General features: G+C 35.4%; 1 protein-coding gene across 1 annotated transcript; it reads left to right on the top strand.

Moving 5' to 3' along the window:
* Positions 1–7,858: 7,858 nt before the first annotated feature.
* LOC139694073 (uncharacterized) lies at positions 7,859–21,450 on the top strand. The gene is made up of 9 exons (XM_071592497.1): positions 7,859–7,876; positions 10,058–10,359; positions 10,721–10,956; positions 11,835–11,967; positions 15,374–15,490; positions 16,145–16,281; positions 18,046–18,272; positions 19,362–19,508; positions 21,242–21,450. The coding sequence occupies exons 1-9, from the start codon at positions 7,859–7,861 to the stop codon at positions 21,332–21,334; spliced, it is 1,410 nt and encodes a 469-aa protein (XP_071448598.1). The 3' UTR covers positions 21,335–21,450.
* Positions 21,451–23,246: the final 1,796 nt, after the last annotated feature.

The raw sequence follows: 23,246 nt of genomic DNA, 5'->3' as shown, positions 1-23,246 counted from the left end.
TTTATTTATATTTTCCCTGAAAGTCACCGCCAGAGTGTGCGGCAGGGGGTGAATATATACCATAATAATTTTACCCGAACATTACCCTAACGCGGTCGAACAATGTTATTATCGTTCTATGGAAATATGATATTATATCTATGAAAATATCCTATCGTTCGTGGAAAAAATTACATCTTTAAACTATCTTATCAACACTTAATCTCTCTAATTTTATTAGCATGATCTCTCCTACCGCAGTACGATGGGGGTAATAATACATTTTCAACATCACTGCCACAGAGACTCCCTTCCAAATTATGCAAGAGCTTCAATCTGTAATTTAACTTTCGCTCCGTGAGTGATTCCCAGCCTTGCTGCTCTAATATTTTGGACGCGCTTCTAAGTTAATCATAACAACGTTTTACAAATCTAGCTCCTCTACGCTGCATGCGATTCAATTCGGCAATTAATCCAACTTCGTGAGGATCCCATATACATGCAGCATATTCTAAATGAGGCCTAACCAACGACAGATAACATTTCTCTTTGACCTTTTCATCACATTTACCAAGAACTCTTCTAATAAATCCTAACTTTTTGTTAGTTTATTTGAGTCTAAACATTCCATTTCGGTGTTCCCAATGCAGTAGGAGTTAGGGAGGGAATTGCTCCTTTTCCAAAAATTTAGGACTATGCCCTTTTTTAAGCTTAATTCTAATTGCCAAGGGTCGTACCAGCGTTGTATAGCATTAAGGTCATCTGACAAAGCTGCTGTGTCCTCAAGATCACGGATATCACGGTAAACCACAGCATCGTCGGCAAATAAACGTATCTTGTTAGTGACTGCTGAGTCTATGTCGTTAACGTGAATTAGGAATGGAAGAGGTTCGATGACACTTCCCTGGGGAACACCTGAAGTACCTTCAACTGCATTTGAGCTAACTCCATCTATCACAACTATTTCAACCCGACCAGTCAAATAGCCTTTAATCCAACCCCAGTCATTTTTATCTATGCCATATGCTTCTAGCTTTGCGAGTAGTTAACTATGAGGTATTTCGTCGAAGGCTTTCTTAAAATCTAGAAAAATCGCAACTACTCATAAAGGTGCGCTGGCGATGGGAAAACTACGGGATTTGGGATACCATTTGCTCGGCCAAACCTTATTTTCCTGATTTACCACCTTCAGACTTCCATCTGTTTATAAATTTGAAGAAATTTGTTTCTAGGAGGCGCTTCACGTCCAATGAAGCCGTAGATGCATAATTTCCCAACCCTCCAGACTCTCACTTCTGGGTAAGAATACTTATGTTGGAGAAACGCTGGACCAAGTTTGTGTGGATGTCAAGGAAGATTATATAGAAAAGTAAAATAACTTTCTCACTGAAAATCGCAGTCTTTCATTGTGAGGCCGAGAACTTTTCACCTTGTCCTCGTAAGTATAGCGCTTGCTCGAATTCTGGACATACAGGGTTCGTCCGGAAAATAAGTGTACTGGCTCCTGGGCTGGGCGCGCCGCTTCAGGCGCGCCCAGCACCGCTTTGACGGGCTGCGATTGGAGGGGGGTATGTTGGCAAGCGACGCTGAAAAAGGCAGTCGGCTCTGAGCTGTGGTGTAGTGAGGAGCTCTGTTAACGCGAACCTCCACGCTCGACCCACGTCACGGAACGCGATGCCGAAGTTTTTGGAGCAGCGTTATTCCATCAAATTTGCGGTAAAGCTTGGGAAATCGTCTACCGAAACTGTCGGTATGATTAACCAGGCTTACGGGGAGTCAGCCATGTCCAGAAACATGATCTTTCGGTGGCACAAGATGTTCGTGGAGGGCAGAGAAGAGGTCGACGACGAGTCTTCGAGAGGTTCCTGATGATGCCTTCGCGGGAGCGTTCCAGGAATGGGAACGCCGCTGGAACAAGTATATCGACTCACAAGGGTCCTATTTTGAGGAATATTAGCTTAAGATATGTAAAAGTGCAATAAATTTTTTTTCCTGAGCTCAGTACACTTATTTTCCGGACGAACCCTGTAGGTCTACCTATGGAGAGATACTATGTCGTCGTACACCCCGCGACAGACAAGCATGAGCCATGTATGTGCCTGATAAGTGCTGAATTCATGAATAGGTCGACATGGAATTCTATGATTTCACATCAGTCGAAAATCCTGTGGTTCTGAAAGTATATTTTTATATAAAAAATATCGACATTTGCGAAAATCAGGAGAAATAGAGGTGAGAAATGATCAAAAAAACATAGACTTTCTATGCCAAGCGTAGTCCACAAGCGGTAAGAATATAATAGAATTGATTACGTACTGTTTAACTCTAACTTCTATATTTTAAGAATTAATATTATCATTATGCCAATTAAGTTTTCCGTATCAGCAAATGATCTCAAATGCCAGGCCACCCGATCTCTAGTTACTATTTTTTATGATTGCTTTGTTCAAAATTAATATTACTTGTTTCTGGTTAAAATTAATACTACTTGATTATTCAACCTGTTTTGATTAAACTACTAGATTATGGCCGGATAAGAGTTTACTCAGCTTACGTAGAAAGAATCGGCCACTATAAATGATTAATTTGTGAACTTTTATGAACAAGAGCAACTGATCCATTTAAATCACTCTCCAGATGATTCTGCTCAGCGACTTCCGTATTTAGGACAATCATAGGATGAATAATGTTTATCACTTTCCTTCACGAAGGAATGCCTTCAAATTATGGCCGTAAAGAAGCTCGAATTTCATTTGGAATAAACTGTGCGCAAAATGATTTAGATCGATGATTCCTTCTCACAAACGGTCAATATTGGAATCAAGTATCCCGCGAAATAATATTCGGACACTGAACAGTGAAATAAGAAATCAACTTTCGCATTTCAGTTTGCCATGGCACTCGCGCGGGGCTCGTGGAGCCATCGAGCCACGAAGCCCACCTACGGGAGCTGAGAGAGCGCTACACTGGCTGCAACTTTGTGCAAGGAAATCTTGAATTGACGTGGATCAGGAGCGAAGGGGCGGACCTATCCTTCCTGAGTCACATCCGCGAGGTTTCCGGCTACGTCTTGCTGTTCAACGTCGGAGCGCGCCGAGTGCCCTTGACCAACCTGCAAATCATTCGGGGAGAGAAACTCATGAAGACCTCCACCCAGAGGGAAGGATTCGCCCTCCTGGCCACCACGGTCACGTCCCAATACCTAGAGATGCCGGCCCTGAGAGGTGAGCAGCTCACAAAATAGAGATGAGGCCCCTGAATTTATATTTTCAATTTTCAAATCGAGGGTCTCCTCCATGACGATCCTAACGGGTGCTACTATTCAAATGGAACTAAATTTGTTCCAAATTCTTGAAACTAGTAATTCTCAACCTATGAAACTCGTGAAAAATTAAAGAAGGAAGTCTCACACTTCTAATTTAGTACCAAGTAAAACTTTTCAAAAGGTATAATGACAAGGAAAGTCGTGATATTTTCTAGATGAGATTGGCTTTCTGTTTTATAAAGTTAAAAATAATAAAAAAACAATTGGGACCCTTGAAATACTTTGCACTTTCAATTTTCAAGCAATGGGTCTCATCCATTTATACTCGTATAATTAGGTTAGATTATTGATAAGTGTGAAAGATAAGCTGCACATTAACATGATGGCTGAAACAATGAATAGGGATATCCTTTATAGAAAAATGAAAAAATAATAGGTAAAACTAAATATTTATAATTAAATAACTTGTATTTACAATATAAAAGTAAAAACAATTAAAAAAAACTATTTCAAAAGAAAATTGGTTTGGAAGAGGAGGGGTTTACACGTTAAACATCTCTTATTTGAAATAATGACTCTAAAGGAAGGTAAATGGCCCATGAAATCATGATGAGCTGTGTTTAGGATGTTCAATGGGGGAGGGATAGTGTGATATCTCAGATATATTTATGTTTTTTATAATGCCTCCTTTCCATGAATTAACTATGTTTACAGGGTGACCACAGGTATTCATGAAAACAAGAAACTAACATGATAACTATGCATTGATAAAGGTATGTTTTCTCTCCACATCTATATCAATTACAGGGTGTACAGCAGAATATAATTCATGAATTCTCTGTCATAAACTGGCTACATAAAACAACGATTTCTGCTGATGCCTTTCCAAAATAAAATGTATCAATGAACCACACTGATTCAGCAGTTTCAATAAAAAAAAACTTATTATATTTTCTTTGGACTACAAAGAAATATATTTGGATGGATATACATCAATGTGAGTCAAATATTTCCAGGACAGGTGCCTACTGGTGCATCCTGCAAATGAAATTGTTTCAGAAAACATGACTCAAAATTGTGGGCCTATTGTTTATCTCTTAAGTAATGACAGTAATACTAATGGTTTTTAACAAAATGTAAGCAAACCTTTTTTCCATAATTATAGTTAAAAAAAACCACACGTTACATTTGAAAGTTCGAACTCCATGAGATAACGTTTATTACTGAATGTTATTTCTACCCCATATGGACTCTATCATATTTGAATCATTATACTTACTTATATATTATATTCAATATTCAATTGAAGAATGGTGTTGTTGGGATTGCTATTATTAAGCCTATTGCTATTATGTGACATGAATGTCATATTGCTCACTTCTGCGATGTTGAAAGAAGTGAAAGTGAGGTATCAAATGGAAAAATCCTATTTTATCATGACTGATAATAAAAGAGCAGGTGCTCTTGTTACCAAGGGGAATGATTTGTTTTAACAAATTACCCAATAAATATGATAACAGGACACAAAAGATTAAGCTACACAATTGAATCAAAACTAAGAAAGTTAGACTATGCTAAGGAGCATGGAAACAGATGCTTTTGGTAATTAGATCAATGATTGTGCCAACTAATTGGCTTTTCTGAAACCTAAGGACTAAAAGGAACTTAAGCTTAAGTTGGTGAAGTGTTAGGCTTTTGTGTGGACTGTCAAAAATTTTTTTTCTGTACCTTACTGGAATGACGGGCATCTTATACACCATCGAATATGATAAATAGGCACCTACTCAGTAAACATATGTTTAATATGCACTCAATGACAGAGAAAATAACAGATGAATCTTGGTAAGAGTAACTATTCCAAGAATATCACTACACTCTAAGCTTTGAAATTAAATGACTGCATTTAGTTGAGGAGAGAATCAATCTAAACAAACAAAGGTAATGGACTTTTCAAGAAATAGGAGGCCTTAAGTCAAGCGTTAAAATTAGAAGGCGTAAACTAGAGCATGTGGGCCAGTTTAGTTTGCTTATCTAAGAAGCATTTTGAATGCAGTGGTCAAGATTGTAGATAAAGAGTTGCATTAAGGAAATTATCTTTTACTAAGAAAGAGTTGATAATTAGGGATTTAATGAAAAGATTAGCAGAAACTTTGATACAATCTTCATCTTAGTCTTTCTTAATCTTAGTTTTTGAGGGAAGTTAATAAGTATAGATTAGAAGCTTTTGAAATGTAAATGTAGAGAAGGATGTAAAAAATTAAACGGATGGAGAGGAAAAGAAATGAAGAACTGCTAGAAATAGTGGGGGAAGAGAGAAAGAGTTATTAGAAGAAATTCAAAGGAGACAAGGAAAGTGAAGGCAGAGTACTTTGATTATAAATGGGACATTGAAAACCATCATTGAGGTGCAGATGTTAGGCAAGTGAGGGAGGGCAAGGAATAGGATTGTCATGTTGAATGAGATTATCGAAGGCAGAAATCATGCAGCATTGAAGATGTCTTTGCCGTATAAGAGGGTGCCACCCTGTACTGTGTTTGTCAAGGCATAGACATTTAATGGAGGTTCTGTGTCCATCGAAAACTCACTTTAAATGTATTACTAACATGAGTAACAATTAAGTAGGGCTGAATATTATTGAATATGAATATGTCACTTATCAATCATTGAATAAAGAACAGGTAGTAGCAATTTTCCCCTAGATATCAAGAGGTAAATTGCTACCATCCGCTTTTTATTATGTTTGAATTCCACCACATCATGCTTGAAACTACTCAATTAATCAATGATTATATTTATTCAAGTGATTTATTGCAGAATGGAGACAAACTTATCAATAAGTAAATACTACATACACTTATTTTGAGTGACTTAATAAACCAATGAACCTAACATGAATTTTCCTTCATTGGCAGAAATTCAGAGAGGATGTGTTGGATTCCTTCAAAGCTATAATTTATGCCACATTAAGAAAATATCATGGAAGAATATAAACGAAGATTGGAAATCCAACACTTTTGACATCAATGATTCTGACACAGAATGCTCTCCTTGTGATGTGTCTTGTAATGGAAAATGCTGGGGGCCTGGTCCCGAGAATTGCCAGAGGATCAACCAACAGAAATGTCATTCGGAATGCTCAGGGAAATGCTTTGCAGAAGGCTACACGGATTGCTGCCACTCATACTGTGCTGTTGGATGTAAGGGCTCACAACCAAATGATTGCACTGTAAGTTGAATTGCTAAATTTTCCTAGTTTTTGATTTTAATTAGAATGGTTATGGTTTTAAAATTCAGAAGAATTCTTTTAAAACTGGTAATTAAAAATTTGGGTCATAATGAAAATTTTGCAGTAGCTTCTGAGTTTCCAGTAGGGTATTCATTTGTGGGATGGATGCATGCAACAGATATGACAGGTTGCTCTTCAAGCATTTCCGATTATTCTAACATCGGCATAGTTCCAATTGCGTGAAAATGTCCTCACTTATGTCGATGTGCATTTGTATCTCAAAGTCTTTTGAAACCCATGTCCTTTAAATTTCATGCATAAATGAATTCAATGGATGAAAGAAGTAAGATATCACAACGTGAAAAAGGTAGAGGATACCTCAGAAAGTTGCTTCATGACTGGAAAATATTTTTCCAGGTTGTCTTATCACCTACATGCTTTCACTATAATACAAAATAAGAGATCACCTATTATTCAAACATTAACATATTTTCATGGATTAAGCTCCTTCCGTTGGCTAGCTTCAGGTTCACAGAGAACTTTTATTTTCGCAAAGTACTATTAAATGAAGCACTTTGCTATATGATTACAGGATTCTTTCAGGCTAAACAGAGGTAGCTTTTTAAACTATGAGATGATTTATTCAACCAGAAGTATCAAATTGAAAAAATGAGTACCTTCTTCTCTAAACGAAATTTTATTAAGATGTGATTATTTATTTCCAAACAGGCTTGCAAGCATTACAATGATGATGGGGCATGCGTAGTAAGTTGCCCCAGGGGAAAATATAAATACGGAGGTGCCTGTGTAAGGAATTGCCCCAGTCCTATGCTCAAGGATAATGATGCCTGTGTACTAGTTTGTCCTCCTGGAAAGAGGGTAAGTGACATTAAACCTCAATAAGATTCAATACAGGTACCTAGCTACCCATAGACCTAGCCCAAAGCAACCTTTGGGTTTATATATTAATCTCCTGTTCTTGTCTTTTCTAGGTACATTATCTTTGTTATCTTCCCCTCTATAGCCACTAAAATGAGACTGATTCACTTTATTGCATATTTTATTACAATAGGCAAATGTGTCCTTGCCCCCCACTCAATGCGATGAATAAGGTCTCATGTTTATCCTTTCATATCATTTTGTATTAAGGAATGTTGAAGGGATCTATGCAAAATAGTGTCCTCTAATATTTACTTGAATTCTCTTCCCCCAAAACTATGGGCATTCTGTTTGGAGCTCTTATTCAAACTGATCAATCATTTGTTCAGTTTAAAAATGTCAGGAAATTAATATTTGCAATACCGTGTGCATATCCTAGCTCTTGAAAAGAATGCTTTTGTTTTATGGTTTTTCCATAGTCTTTTCAGAAGTGGATCCTCCTCACTATATGGGGCTTGAAAAAGAAGTATCATACAATTTTAACCTTGCTGGGTACCTAATGATTGCATAATGTGCTCATTTAAAATTGGAGACATTCATGTTCCATCAACACTCCTCTTGGACAATAATCTCTTCTTATCCCCTTAAATCTCAGCCTAATCAATTTCAATCCACCAGCGCACTTAAAAAAAACAGGCAGAATGATGCCAATGTTTATCACTCAAACTAATAGGCACAAAGGGAGATGACAAGTCCTATACTTTCACTTCTGTATTGGGAGAGAACAGGAACTATTGAGCACTGAAACAGAATTGCACGATTACTACAGTTTCATGAGTGGACACACACTTCCATGTGGATAATATCTGCAAAACTAAGTCATAGTAATTCAGGGAACAAAAACGTTTGCCAAAATTCTGGGGAATGGAAAATTTTATAACAATTTGGACCAAATCTACATTCAACTGCTCTTCTCACTCATATATAATTTTGTTTGGACCATAAATAGATATAGCAAAAGGCAAAGTTTTCCATTATTGGTGCAATATATGTGGTCTGCCCAAAAACTATGCAAACTGGTGCAATCTGGCAGCCATGACGTGGACTACAGCCCCACCCACTAGCAGCGCTAGCTGCCTGAGACCCAATGAGCCGTCTGTGCTTGGTGGATTGTCAATCTATGTGTATGATGCCAGTTATGTTAGTTTCTGTTGTTCTTGTTTTCACTGTTTGTCGAAAATGGAAATTGACAAAATCACAGAGCAACGAATTGACATTAACAAGTTTTTGGTGAAGTAAGGTAAAAGTTATCAAGAAATAACTGAAATGTTGACAGCTGTTTATGGTGATAATGCTCTGAAGAAAACATCCGTTTTCAAGTGGATTACGTGTTTTAAAGAATTCCACACTCTTTCAAGAAAGGAAACCTCTAGGTGGTAAAAATATGATATACAAATTGAAAAATGCATGAAGCTAAACGAAGAACAATTGCAGAAGATTCCTTGTAGGAGATGGGTCGTCGAAACAGAATGCTGTAACCAAGTTATCAGAGATATATATATATATATATACATATATATGTATGTGTATATATATATTTATATATATATATATATACATATATACATATATATATACATATATATATGTATATATATATATATATATATATATATATATATATATATATATATATATACATATATGCTTTCGTAGACGTAACACGGAAGTGCCGAATAGTACAATACACAGTAACACACAATATAGAAACACAAAAAAAAAGAAGAACACTCACACGTTATTTCTTGATATTTCGACGGAAACAATCCGTCTTCCTCTGAAGATATAGAAGTAATGACTGCTGGAGTTGTTGAGGTGAGGGGTGCGAGAGAAAGGGAAGGGGGCCAGGAGAAGGGGAGAACGGGAGGCGAAGGAGGGGTGAGGGTGGGCTTCCACAAAGTAACAATTTTAGGCCATTCGCATCAGTGAACGACATTGAGGCCCGGATGCTGATAGGCCATACAGATGTAAATGAATGCCATTTCAAGTGTTTTTAATTGTATAGGGTTATCGGATGTGGGAAGGGAGGCCAGGACGGAAACATTGTAGCACAGGTTGAAAGGGGTATTATGATGGGAAGCATGTTTAGGGATGGGGAGACCCGCGGACGGAGAGGAGGGATTGCACGAGGCGCGGTGGTTATTAATCCTAATGTTAAGTGGTGTGGAACATTGGCCTATGTAAAATGATATATATATATACATATATATATATATATATATATATATACATATATATATATATATATATATATATATATATATATATATATATATATATATATATATATATATATATATATATATATATATACATATATATATGTATGTATATATATGTATTTTTTTTTAAGGTAACCTACTGGTTAAGGTATGTTTTGGATGGACACAACTACCAAATAAATATCTCCACACAAAACACATCCCAACATCCTACTCTACAACAAGTCTCTCTTCATCTCTATGTACTTCCTTCCTCTCATAATTCCGCCCAACATTATAATTTCCAACGTAATATTATACATATACATATTTTTTCAAAGGAATTACTTCCAAATCCAAAGGAGTGCATGATACAGGATAAGAGAGAGATGAAAAAGTAATTACAATGAAGGCCAATTAAAATTTTTACTAACCTCTTTCTCCAGGTTAACCAAGGAGAATGCATCCCTTGTGATGGACTCTGCCACAAAGTATGTGATGGGGTGGATGTCATTCATTCTGGGAATATTGACAAATTTCACAACTGCACCACCATCCAGGGATCTGTTGAGATCAGGGATATAACATTCTCTGGATTTCAAAAGTTCCATTCTCACTTTGTTCCTGGACCTCTTTATAAAGAGATGCATCCAGATGCTCTTGAAGTCTTCAGCACTGTAAAAGAAATCACAGGATATCTTAGCATAAAAGGATCACATCCTTTCTTCAAAGATCTTTCGTTTTTCAGGTAAGTATTTTTTAAAACTATGAACAATGGACATTAATGACAAATGTTCTTTGCTGGCCTACCTAGAAAACAAAACATTCAGCTATGCATAATTAAAATTTAAAACAACTTTATTATCTGTATAAATGAAACAATATCAAAGTGTACGAGGCAAATGGTATATGCACTTTGAAATTGTTGCATTTCAATGCACATTTGTGGATGGCTCTGTTAGAGTTGTGGCATCTCCCGCACTTCTTTGAATTTCTTCAATATTTTGGAAAATTTTAGTTAACTTCAACAGTATTTTCCCTTGAATATTATCAAAACCTGAAATACAACAAATTTTATCCTAAAAAAAATACTTTGATTTTGTACACAGGAGCTTAAATAAAATTAAAGGTGAATATTTGACCCCTGACAAGGCAGCCTTATCAATTGTAAAAACTTCAATCAAGACTTTGGGTCTGCGTTCATTAAAGGAAATATCAAAAGGGGGTATAACCATTCATGATAATAAGGACCTCTGTTTATTGAATCAAAACAATTGGAATGAAATTAAGAAGTCCAGCACTCATTCAATCCAGATTCAAGAAAACCGCCCTGAAGATGAATGTGGTAAGTAGAACTTAGCAGTATGACGATTGAGGTAATGGAGGAAGAGGTAGAGATTAACTATATATATGTTTGCTACTTTTTAATTATCATACTAATTTCTTAAAGTTAATGTGTACTCTGATAGTCTTACGAATTGCAAGAGTAGTTAAGATCATATGTCTGGAGAAATGATCGCTTCTAAGACAACAAGTATAATGATTGTATAAGGATAAATATATTTTAAACCTAAAATGTTTAATATTTATACATAATATACTCCAAGACTCATGGCTACTCAATAGCAGTTAATACAAAATATATACCATTATATTTCGGAGCAACACTAGATGATAACATTTATTTAATAAAGGAAACACATTGAGTCACAATTAACAATTAAAAAGTTATAATAACTATTTTCATTATGATATAGCTTTAAAGGGAACTTTTTCACTCACTCTTCATTTTGAAAATAAAGGTTAAAGACTCGATGCTTTGGACAGTTGGAAATTTTGAAATGTGCCCGTTGCATGGATGAACTTACTAACAAAATTTTGTATCCCTCCCACTCCTAGACCTACCACTCTTCCAAGTCAACAATTGATACCAAAAGATGTAATATTCCTTTCCTCCCACCTACATTTTAACCTTTTTATCTCTCCACCCTCCCTCTCTGACCAACCTCCCTTCCCCCACTCAGAAGGTATAGATACCAAGTTGGCTTCTATGAGGACAACCTAATGACATTCAACGTCCAAACCTGGGTCATATTTTTAATGAAGTGTCTGGAATCACAAAGTCAATAATTTCATTTCAATATAATTATGGACAAAAGTAGATGGAATCACTTAAAAGAGACACCATTTTTTGATTTACACTTGCCTTAATTATTCTAACAGTCAGTGATGGCTACATGTGCCACAGCCAATGCTCAACTGATGGATGCTGGGGTACTACCAGTGAGGAATGTTTTTCATGTAAAAATTACAAACTAAAAGACTTATGCATTGGGCCCTGCCTGAATACAACAGGGTGAGTATATTAATGCAGTAACCAAAACATTGTGCACCATTAGTTGTAGGTAATCTACCAGCTAAGGTAGGTTTTGGATGGACACAGCTATGAAATAAATATTTTGTCTCCCCAAGCAAAACACAACCCAAAATCCTACTCTACAACATTCCCCTCTTCATCACCGTGTATTCCTTCCTCCCTTTATTCCGTCCAACAACCCTATCCTATTCCTGCTCCTTCCTCATTTTCCTAACATTCTCCCCTTAAAACAGCCTTCAACAACCCACTGCAGATCAATATTTTTTACATTCATTTTTCCTGTTTCCTAATGATTTCTCTCTACAAACAAACCCCTCTCCTCCACCACCAAAGCACTACCTCTTGTTTTCCTTTCTGTCAACTTCACCTTCTCCACACCCACATTTCAAAAGCCTCCAGTCTACGTCTATCCTCCTGCTTCAATGACCACGTTTCCGCGCTGCTCATAGCTACGCTCCATATCAAAGCTTTTACGAGTCTTTTCTTAACATCCTTACTCAACGTCCCCGTCATCAACTCCCTCCTCCTTGTGAAAGCCAATTACCTAGAGCAATTCTTCTCCTTACGTCCCTACTACTTTGACCGTGTTGGTGCAAATCACTTCGGAGATATGTAAATTGTTCCATGTGCTCTAGTTTTTGTCCTCTTATTTCAATAATAACTTTAGCATTTGTCTTTCTAGAAAATCGCATATTTTGTTCCATTTATATTGATTCTAATTCTATATCTCTTACACTGAATTTCAAATTTACTCAGCAATGCTGATTACCCCTTGGACGACTGACAAACTTAAGCTTGGTCATCAGGAAATCCAACTGATTTTATTAGTTCCCTGTGGACTTTCATTCCTATCTCCAGTTCTTCCCATGCCTCTTAAATCATTTCCTCCACATAAAGATTGAACAGCACAGGTGATAATGGAGAACCCTGCCTTACTCCTCTTCCTAACATTACCCATCCAGACTCACTTGAACCTTAGCAGTCTGAGACATGTACAGACTGCTCAGGTGTGAGTGGGGGATGGAGAGTCCAGATGGGCAGCATTAGGAAGAGAAGTAAGGCAGGGTTGTCTATCAGTTATTATGTTTATTTTTTGTTTGAAAAGCTTGAAGCATTTATTTTCAATAATTGATAAATTATTTACAATCTTAAACATTCCTCTATTTTTTTACATAGTTGTAATTTTGGTCAATGCATTTTTGTAGGCACTGGGGCAGTTTCTATATTCTCCTGTCTTAGTAGCTTGCTGTCGTGTTGTTGAGGAAGTGTTGAACCTCATCTTTCACCTCCTTAGCATTGCTTGAAATGGGTGATGAAACCAGGGTGTTTTGCTTCACACTTGAGACCAAATAGCAATCATGTGGGTGGTGGCATTCCTTTTCGCCCCAATCACAAAAATTCAAGCAAACAGTCTATAAGGAATATCATGACATATGTGGTTTGGGATCTAAAAAGGCTACAGTTGGTCAACTTCATGGCTCCCAGAACCAGAATAAATCCTTATAGGTATGGTGAAATCCTTAAACAACTCAGATGGGCAATTCAGAACTGGAGAAGAGGAATGTTAGGCTAGGGCATAAGCCTTCTCCATGAAAATGCTCTCCCCCAAGTCACCTGTCTCTCCTGCAACATGTTCAATGAGACCCACCCAGTCTATAGTCTGTACTTGTTACCCAGTGACTACCACTTATTTCCTGAGGTGAAAGAACATTTGGCTAGAAAGGTGTTTCAGCAACAATGATAAAGTAAAAGATGAGGTTCAATGCTTCCTCAACAACATGATGGTGAATTGGTATTATATGGTCCTACAAAAACTGCCCAAGTGCATAAAAAAATGAACTGACCAAAATGATAATTATGTGGAAAAATGGAGGAATGTTCAAGATATAAAATCATACATCACTTATTGAAAATAAATATTTATTTATATTTTTAAAAATGTTGGAGACATTCCCTTTTGGACCACCAGCATATAAACCCAAAATAAAACTGACATCTCCCAAGAGTAACATTGCCAGCCCTATATTGAGTGTTGTGGTTTGTATATTAGAATAATCCACGAGAAATTCATAAAAACACAACTGAAAATGTCCAATGGACCTTCATATGAAATTAGAATGATAAACAAATAAAATGCAAGACAATATACACTGATAAACTTCAAAAGCAAATTTTGCCATTTCCCTCATAATAACGTTCTACTGAATAGTGCTCCGGTCATAATCAGGCCAAAAAGCTTAATCAGACTCTACGTGAATAGCCAACAATAGTTTCCTGATAGAAAGAGCACTGTATAATACATTTGAGAAGAAAATGAGGGATGTATGATAAAAAACTTCTTGCAGCACCTAGTGAAACAGTACCAGAGAATTCCAATAGCCTATCAATGTGGGACGCCATTGAAAACATTCTCTGTTTTCTGGAACATAGACTGTTTATTTCCTATTCATCTGTCTAATCTGACAACATATCACACGGATCTGGCAACACTCTTCCACCTGGGGGCACTGAGGTCAGTGTAATGTTTACCCTCTGTTTATTATGTTTTATTCAATTTTCAAACTTGTGTCTATTAGCTCAATATATTTTGCTTACTCTCACCAATTCCAGGGAAGGAGTAGTCAAGTGAGTGGTATGTAGGGCTACTTACTAGAGGGATCGAATTTGAACCTCAGCAATGCATCTGGGCACCTTCAGCTCCACCCAAGCTATGTGATTTTTTGGCTAAGTCCCAAATCTTTCTGGGAAGCCATTATAATAATATTACATTTGCACATATTTGAAACTAATTTTGCAGCTTATAAAGGACCTCAAGATTAAAGACAGTGGGAAAATAAACTAAGTGATATGCTCATCATCTAATTAGCATATTATTAAATAAATGCAGCCTTAACTAGGCTAATAGGTAGAAAGAAAAACTGTAACAGCTACAATTAAAATATATATAAACCTATCATGAAATACACAAGTAATATAACTCACAGTAAGTACTAGATCTTCAAATTTCTTAATAATACCTCTAATTCATAGTGTTTCATGATGCCCACATACACATCTCTTGTCCCAGGAATTTAGTCACAAGGACATTTTTACACAGACATAATTTCAATTTGAAAATTACTTTCATCAAAAATGGTCAAGTAGTGATTCACAAAGTACAACACTATGAATATCTCCTTAACTTTTGTAATGCCACTACATCACTCCCTTTCTAACATATTGGGAAAGACAACTTAAATGAATTGATGTAAGAAACATCCTACTGTATATTTTCATATGTTTATAATTAAAATACTAGCAAAATGAAATTGGAAAACTAACCCCAGAAAATTTCTTCTCATTTAAATCATAAAATTCAAAAATTAAATTAATGATTTTCTTTCAGGTCATCAAGGAATAGCCGAAGTAACGATGAAATTTGCTTCACAAAAACATTTCTTCCAGGGCTCTCATTGTATATATTAAATGAAAACACCAAAGAGCTATTTGATGGACATGTAGGGTGAGTATAGATATGACAGATGAACCATAATTAAGCAGTTAGTTGTGCATTTACCGTTTGAAAAAATATTAATTTTCTTTAACATATAACTGATGGGATTTTTTTCAAGGAAATGAATGAACACCAATTAATAATCGAATCGCTATCACTCATGCTTACCAAACTACATGAGAATTATTTGATTTTATCAATTCTATAATTGTAAACTTGAGGCTTAAAAATTGGTACCATAATTTCTTCAATTTATTTTACACATTTTATGAATTGCCATTTATTGTTGAAAGAATTTTTATTTATAGCTGTTCATATCCTCTGATTTAATCCAAGTCTGACACATTCCAACACAAAGGGCTGCAATTGATTGGTGATTAGATATTAGCTATCATTGCAGCAACACTTACCTGAAATCCTTAAACAATGTTTCTTAATATATATGTATTTACTATTCTTGAAAATCTCTTATTGCACACTAAAAATTCTATCTAAGCTAACTTATTACAAGACTGATGGTAACTGATAGCAGTATTACTCAATTAAATTGGCATGATGATCACATCAACATATGTGATTAAAAACAATTAATGAACCAAGTTCAGTCATCAAAATTGAAGCATTTCTTTGAAAAGCCATTGGCTAAACCAACTTTTCTTCTAGGGATGACGGCTTGACTAGTGCATATGTAACAACACACAATCAATATCAGATATGGATACAACGTCTATCAGGTAATGCCAAACCTATTGAAGCTGGTGGAACTGGTGGAGGTGTTGCAGCTGGTGGTGATGACCAAGGTAAGTGAAGTATATTTCACTTTTTTAATGTACATGTAACTAACCAGAGCTATCTGTCCCCTGGCATTTATCTCATTGATTATTCAAGAGAACAGATGAGGTGAATATAGCATGAAGCAAGCAAAAGTGAAGCACAACCAGCCATGATGAAATAATGTCGCATGCAGTGACATAATAATCTTATTACACAGGTCACAAAAGGTAAAATTGAGCAATACCATATTATATACTGTCCTGGTAACGCTCTACGAATATCACTTTAATACATCAAGGTAATAAAAATCCACCAAATATAACTGGCTAAGTATAATACAATGGCATGTTGCTGGTCTGTCAAGGATGTAAACAATGAAAAGATAACTTATCATGAAGAAACAGGTGTGATATGGTGAAAATGGAGCATCAAACTGTATGAAATAATACAAATTTTGAACTAGAGAAATATTTAATTTCACCCAGGTTTCAAAGTCACTGCTTCATCATCAGTAACTGATAAAGCAATGTCTTCACAACCTAAGTTGAATCTCTAGTGGAAAATTGGAATTATTTCTGACAATAATAAGAAGTGAAAAATCTATTTTCTAGATCAGAAGCCTTCAGCTTTATGTGCTAGAATATCTCATAACTTGATATAACTAAATACGTGATTGTTTTGTAAAAAATATTGCATATATATCCGGTGATGTTCAAAATACCATTGATGAAATAAAATCCCATTATCATCATTCACACCTTGATACCATATTCAAGTTCTAGAAGAAGTGAAGGAAAAACAGACACTCATTAAAGAGGTGGAATAAGGAAAAATAAAAAAACATGATCAACCTGCTGAGACAAAACAACTTCTTCAGAAATATTTTTGAAGGAAATGTGCCCGAAAAGAGATGCAGAGGAAGAGCGAGAAAATTGTAATTTGAAAGCCCAAAGGGTGTGATGAAGGGCACAAACAACATGGAAATTAATAAAGGGAAAGGGAGAAAGGATAATGATTGCAATGACAAGGCTTCGCCCTTAGTGCATGATGATGAGTAACAAATGAGTTTTGAAAACTACTATTGAGTGAGCAATAATGAGGATAAGTGAAGCTCAAATTTTAGTGGCTCAGTACATAGTCTACTAAACCAAGATTAAAAATTTCCCAGTTTTCCAGTCAAGAATAAAAAATTCCTGCATTTTACTGAACAATACACATTTCACAGGTCTCACTGCTGTGAAGTTGAAGAAGAGTCAAGACTATCTACTCCTTGCAGGATTAGATAGTCTTGCCTAGCTGCAAGGATTATGTTGTACACTTGAATGTGTACTGGTAACTGAAAATCCATGTGCTAACTGCAATACCTGTTGCCATTGGTTATTAAACATGCAATTGATTGGCAATTTAGGCTCATTAAGGTATACCACCCAGAACATGAAGTTTAAGTTATTCATTTAATTTAAGTTACACGATTATTCTATATTCCTTACACAAGATGATCTGAGCAGTGAGACCAGACATATGACATTATGATAAAAGCATAATGATATGCTATAATTTTTTAAATTATCAAAATTTGGTAAATCCATATAAATGAAAATAACTTTGATGGTCCAGATAATCCTAACTCTTTTTAATCCATGTTCTTTTACTGATTTTTTCACCTCACTATTTCAAAATAAATATATATCAATATAGTAAAATTTCACTCTGAACATTAAGGATCACATCAAATTTTAATTTAGTAATATTCACAGTCTACAACTAACATTTTTCTTTCACTATTACAGGCAATTATTCACCAGGATGTCCCAAACAAAAGGCTGATTGGAGAGATTTTCGAACATCAGAAATTATTTCAACTCAAGGTTTAGTTAGCACAAATGATTCCAAATGCAATCACTATGTGGGTAGGACTACTCATGAGGGAGATCTCATACCTGGAAAATTTTTCATTGACAACCAGGAACTGTACATCTCATGGGGAGGAAAAGAGTTCACCCATAAGAACCTTCAAGTATGTACCTTGGACTTAATAACTAAACTTGAATTTTACAGCAGGGTTGTAAGTCAGGGGTGTCAGTACATTTTGACAGCATAAATTTGAAGTGAACCAATGGCTAACAATCATGACTCAATTTTTTCGACAAAAATTTTCATTTACATTAAGACTTTTTAGAATACTTTAGTCAATATAATAAATTCCATTGATCATAAACACAGCAAAGTTTAGGGTTGTTGTGGTGATTTTGTTATCTCGCAACTTAGTGCATATCAAAATCAAACAATTTTTATCGATTCCTAACCAAAATTGTCCTCAAAAACTCTAGCTAAACACTCAGGAATGCAAAATACACTTGGGTATAAAGCTCTATGCTCAAAAGACTAACTTTCATACCATCATCTCTGCATTACATAGTTCAAGGAGCTGCACTGAAATGACTAAATGGTTGATGATGCACTTTAAATGATGAAGTAAGAACTCACCTATTCTATCAAAGCATGAGAAGACATAAAAGAAAAATTGATACCACTGACTGCATGACAAAGACAATCCTATAATAAATTACAGTGAAGTCACTGTTTTAAACTATGTACTTTAAGACAGAGGTCAGCAGCTAATAGTTTCTGCATCTGACTCAATAAATCTCAAGGGTTGAAATTCACCCTCTGATGACTGAACAACATCCCCTTGGCATTACCTAGAGAAAATTTTTTTTTTAACAGTGCCACAGTAATCACACGGGTATGTGACACTCCCCCAGGACAAGTTTTATTTACTTAAACACCAGTTATTCATCAAAAGCTTATTTGTTCATGCACTAATCGAAAATTGTATTCACAAATATTTCCCTTTCCAATGATTTAAAGCCTTTTTTGGGATCATATTTACTGAATTGAAACATGATCAAAGATAAGTTTCAAATATTTTTTTCATCATAAAATATTTTATCCCAGCGAATTGCGATTAATTGAGTGAATGAAAATGCATACTGCATTAAAACTCGATACAAAACTAAGGTATGTGAGATGTTGAGACCACCAACTGACAAAATGTTTTCTATTGAAATGATTTCACTATGTAAAATTTTGAATGTAATTACAGTTGCTAGTTGGGTACAACTATGAATGGATTCCTGGAACAGGGAAAAATATACCACCTTGTGCGGTGCGGGGAGGCCAAACTGTTGATGGAACTCCTCTTTATATAGGAAGAATCATACGTCCTGGTGATTGCAGTGAAATTGGAAAGGTAAATTTTTTCTTGATTGATGGTCAGTATACAACCCTAAATGTAAAATTAACCTCAATCCAATTCATCCATGTGCCCAACTAATATTTCCAATAGCAGTTGGGACATTCATTTGAAAACCAGCAATGCCGCAAGATACTAACGATGCCTATTGGCCTCAGCTATATCCTTGGCAGATCTATAGCATGACATGACATCTTTAGATTCTGATTTCTCCTTCAAAATCAATTTCCTCCACCATCTCATTCACTAGTCTTTTAACAAATACTTTGACAATTTCCTGATGTAAGTTTTGTAGCCAGCATAGATGTTTAACATTGTAAAATGCTTAGAGGAAGCAGCTATTAAATAAGAACATTTGCCTAGCATAACAATGATAAATTTTAAAGGCAACCAGCATATGCCACTTGAATTCAGAAAGGTCACAGCTTTGTATTTAGTTCAAATTAACCTTTAAATTGATGATAAATAGATTTGTGCCCACAAAGAATTTCTAAGGATCAGTTTGGTGCCTTTGTTTGCAAACTTGTTTTCTACCCCAAGGTCTCTGTTTTGAATTTTGGCAGTGGTAGATTCTTTCAGCGGCACCCTTATCCCTAATTGGAGGGCTAAAAGGATATCAAAAGGAGTACACTATTCATTCAATGGGACTTTAAACTGTGAACACCTTAGTACCTTTTGCGAAGAGTAGGCTGATTCTGATGCTTGGTTTTCCTCCACCATTTCTCCATTCTCTGAACAAACCCCACCAAATTACCCACCTATTCCTCTAATGATACACATGCCTTCAGCTGAGGGTCACCTCCCAAAGTAACAACTACTACTATGAAGGATTTGGTTTTACCTCACCATATGCTGTGTATGAACTAAAATCATGATTCCTGATCAGGAAAGGTGTTTTGCAACTAATGCTACAAATACCACCTCTGTCATCATCCTCAAGATATCGGGTGTTCAGATGAAGTTTTGCCATATTTATATACACTCCCAATATGGTCCAGCATCTTCTAATTGGGCGGTGTCAATCTTCTATCTTTATTCTTCCTTTTCTTTACAAGACAGAGCATGGGATTTTTGGCCGACTGATTGGCTCAGGGCCTAGGAAACTGGCTGAACCACTGAGGTCAGGATAACCCGGGGGACATAAGTTGCATCAGACTGTATCAACAAAAAAGAAGTGATTACAAAATATAGCCTCAATCATTGCCACATAATCTCTTTTGACTAGGCAGAAATAGATACTGGGATTGAATGACCAAGGGTGTAGTTCGAATATGTTTGGAACAACACAACAACAAACATTACATTAGTTATGCATGCCCTGAACCAATTGTGGAAGCTCTGAGATGTGAATAGAAATAAATGATTGACCGAAAAATTAGAAACACCAGACCAATATGGAAATGAAAATAAACCCTGTATAAGTTGACCGTAGTGCTGAATGTCCTGAGGATGAAGACTGAGTTATGAAATATTGGAAGATAAAATGCCTAGCCTGTTAAAAAAGTCTAAGAAAACTTAATATTTTCAATTTCTCAATCTTAATTTGCATAGTATATCACAGAGTGTCCTAATTTATTAACTCACTTTCAGAAATGAATGGAAAAACTGCTTTTAAGACCATTATGCAATCCATTGATTATCAATTGATGTTAAACATTTTCTGCAGAAATGGAATAGGTATTAAATGAAGACACCCTCATTTAATTTTTAAATTCTTATTTCTCTTACAGGTCAATTCACTAGATGGACTTTGCTACGTGGGATATTTTTCTAAGGAATACAGTTACAAAGATTATGACATTCTAGTTTTCAAGAATGCTTAAATTCTAACACCACTGAAGAGCAGTGATACTTCAAAATATTGCACTATTTGCAAGTTATCATCAGAATGCTTATGCATCCGCTTCATTTTACAGCTGCTTATGCCAAAGCGCTATAATGTTTTGAGATTAAATATAAAATTATGATAGCAAATATAATTATTATTTTAAATAAGAACCCCCGAACTTAAATATGAATTTCCTTACATAGTGGGTCTCATATGCATTGTATTTTATGCTGAAAAAATTTAAGATCTAAAATTTCAAATGCCAGATCTGGAACTAACAACATCTGCCATAAACAATATAATAGTTGACAATGCTAGCAAATATATCAATATTACTGGGCTAATTTAGTACCTATAAGTATTTTTATGTCTGACAAACCATTCTGATACCCTCACAAGGCCAATCAAGGTTGGTTTGCTTGTCATGACTAGTGCATATGTAGACATAGGAAGGGTAAATCCGATTAACTCTAACAGGACTTTGATGATATGCATTATTTTAGAAAAATTCAATGTGCTACAATTATTATAATTTATGCATGACCAACCTCAATATTTGACTCACTTGTATGGCACAATTTAGTACCACAAAATGCTGCTCATTTTTCAGTAGTGTGATGCTTGTTTTTCAAAATTAGCAGTATCATTTTCTGATTAGAATGAGCATGTATACTTATACATAAATATGTACATTAAAACTGGAGAATATAAAAGACAAATAGCAAGCCATCATATACTCGTTTATCTGTATCAATTGTTAACCCAATGATGCAATATGCTTTTTTATTCAATTTAGACAAGAAGAAATATTTAGAATATATCCTATAAATTGACTCAGGTGACATTTCCTGGAATTACTAAGTAATAATGTGTGTTTGCAAGTATCAGTACTTTATTTTGAGCTAAATTTAAGGGATATAATATGGGATCCATGGTGGGATTATCCATGGGAACTCATACTGGTTAAGAACATTTATTGTATATAAAATTACAGGATGGAAGGAAAGATGAACTCTGTTGCAGAAGGGAAAATGCCAGATATGCACTGAAGTAAGAAATGATAAAAGGTAGAGATAATTACATGGGAGCAAAAAGGAGAAATAAAGAGCAAGGAAAGATATGATGCTGAACAGTGTATGGCATTATGAAGGGATTTATTGTAGTGTCCTTTGCTGTAAAAGCTAAATGAAAGAGTGCTCAGGTATTTAGCGTACTCAATGCCCTACCAATGATTATATACCAACGCCCATACGAAGAACTGCATTCACATGGTCATGTAATTCAAGGGAAACAAACTTAGATATGTCACTATCAGTAGTATTCAAGGACTCTCAATATTTTTAAATGGTTAGGTATTCTTTTTTAAAAGACTAGGCACTGGACATGCCTGAGAATACGATTTTAAGATTCACTTCAAATTAAAAAAAAATATTATCAGATAAGGACAATCATATTTTTCTGATGATCTGAGTTCTTTTTGCTTTATATCTAACGAAACTCTCATATCTAAATGATGGTGTGTTTCATACACTGAGCATGGATGTTGTTGTCTCCAGTGACATGCAATCTATGTTTAAACAAAAATTAATGGGAACAACAATTGTGACATTTCGAGAATAAACAAACCAATTATAGATACTATTTAAGAGCAGTTCAAATTGTGCCAATCCTGATATGGCATTTTCCTCTTACTTCACACGATGTAACAACAAAGGCATATATACAACCTGCAAAACATGTGCTTCAGACTATTACGAAGGAAAATGACGGAAGAAACCTCTTAAAATGTTACCCCTGTTACCCAGTACTATGACATAGAACATTATACAAAATTGTTTAACAAGTACAGAGAACACTTACGCATGACTGCATTTGATAGAATTCTGGCAGCTGGCAGCCGTTTTTCC

Source organism: Hetaerina americana, unplaced genomic scaffold (assembly GCF_022747635.1).
Source record: "Hetaerina americana unplaced genomic scaffold, ioHetAmer1.1.p SCAF_5, whole genome shotgun sequence".
NCBI lineage: Eukaryota > Metazoa > Arthropoda > Insecta > Odonata > Calopterygidae > Hetaerina > Hetaerina americana.
Note: the sequence above shows the minus strand (reverse complement) of the source record. Positions and strands in the feature narration are given on the sequence as shown.

What these genes read in the sequence shown, in the direction of transcription:
- LOC139694073 (XM_071592497.1), top strand. An exon ending in AGCTGGTGGTGATGACCAAG is followed by an intron (nt 16,282 to 18,045) that starts GTAAGTGAAGTA and finishes TCACTATTACAG; the next exon opens with GCAATTATTCACCAGGATGT. An exon ending in ATTGCAGTGAAATTGGAAAG is followed by an intron (nt 19,509 to 21,241) that starts GTAAATTTTTTC and finishes TTTCTCTTACAG; the next exon opens with GTCAATTCACTAGATGGACT.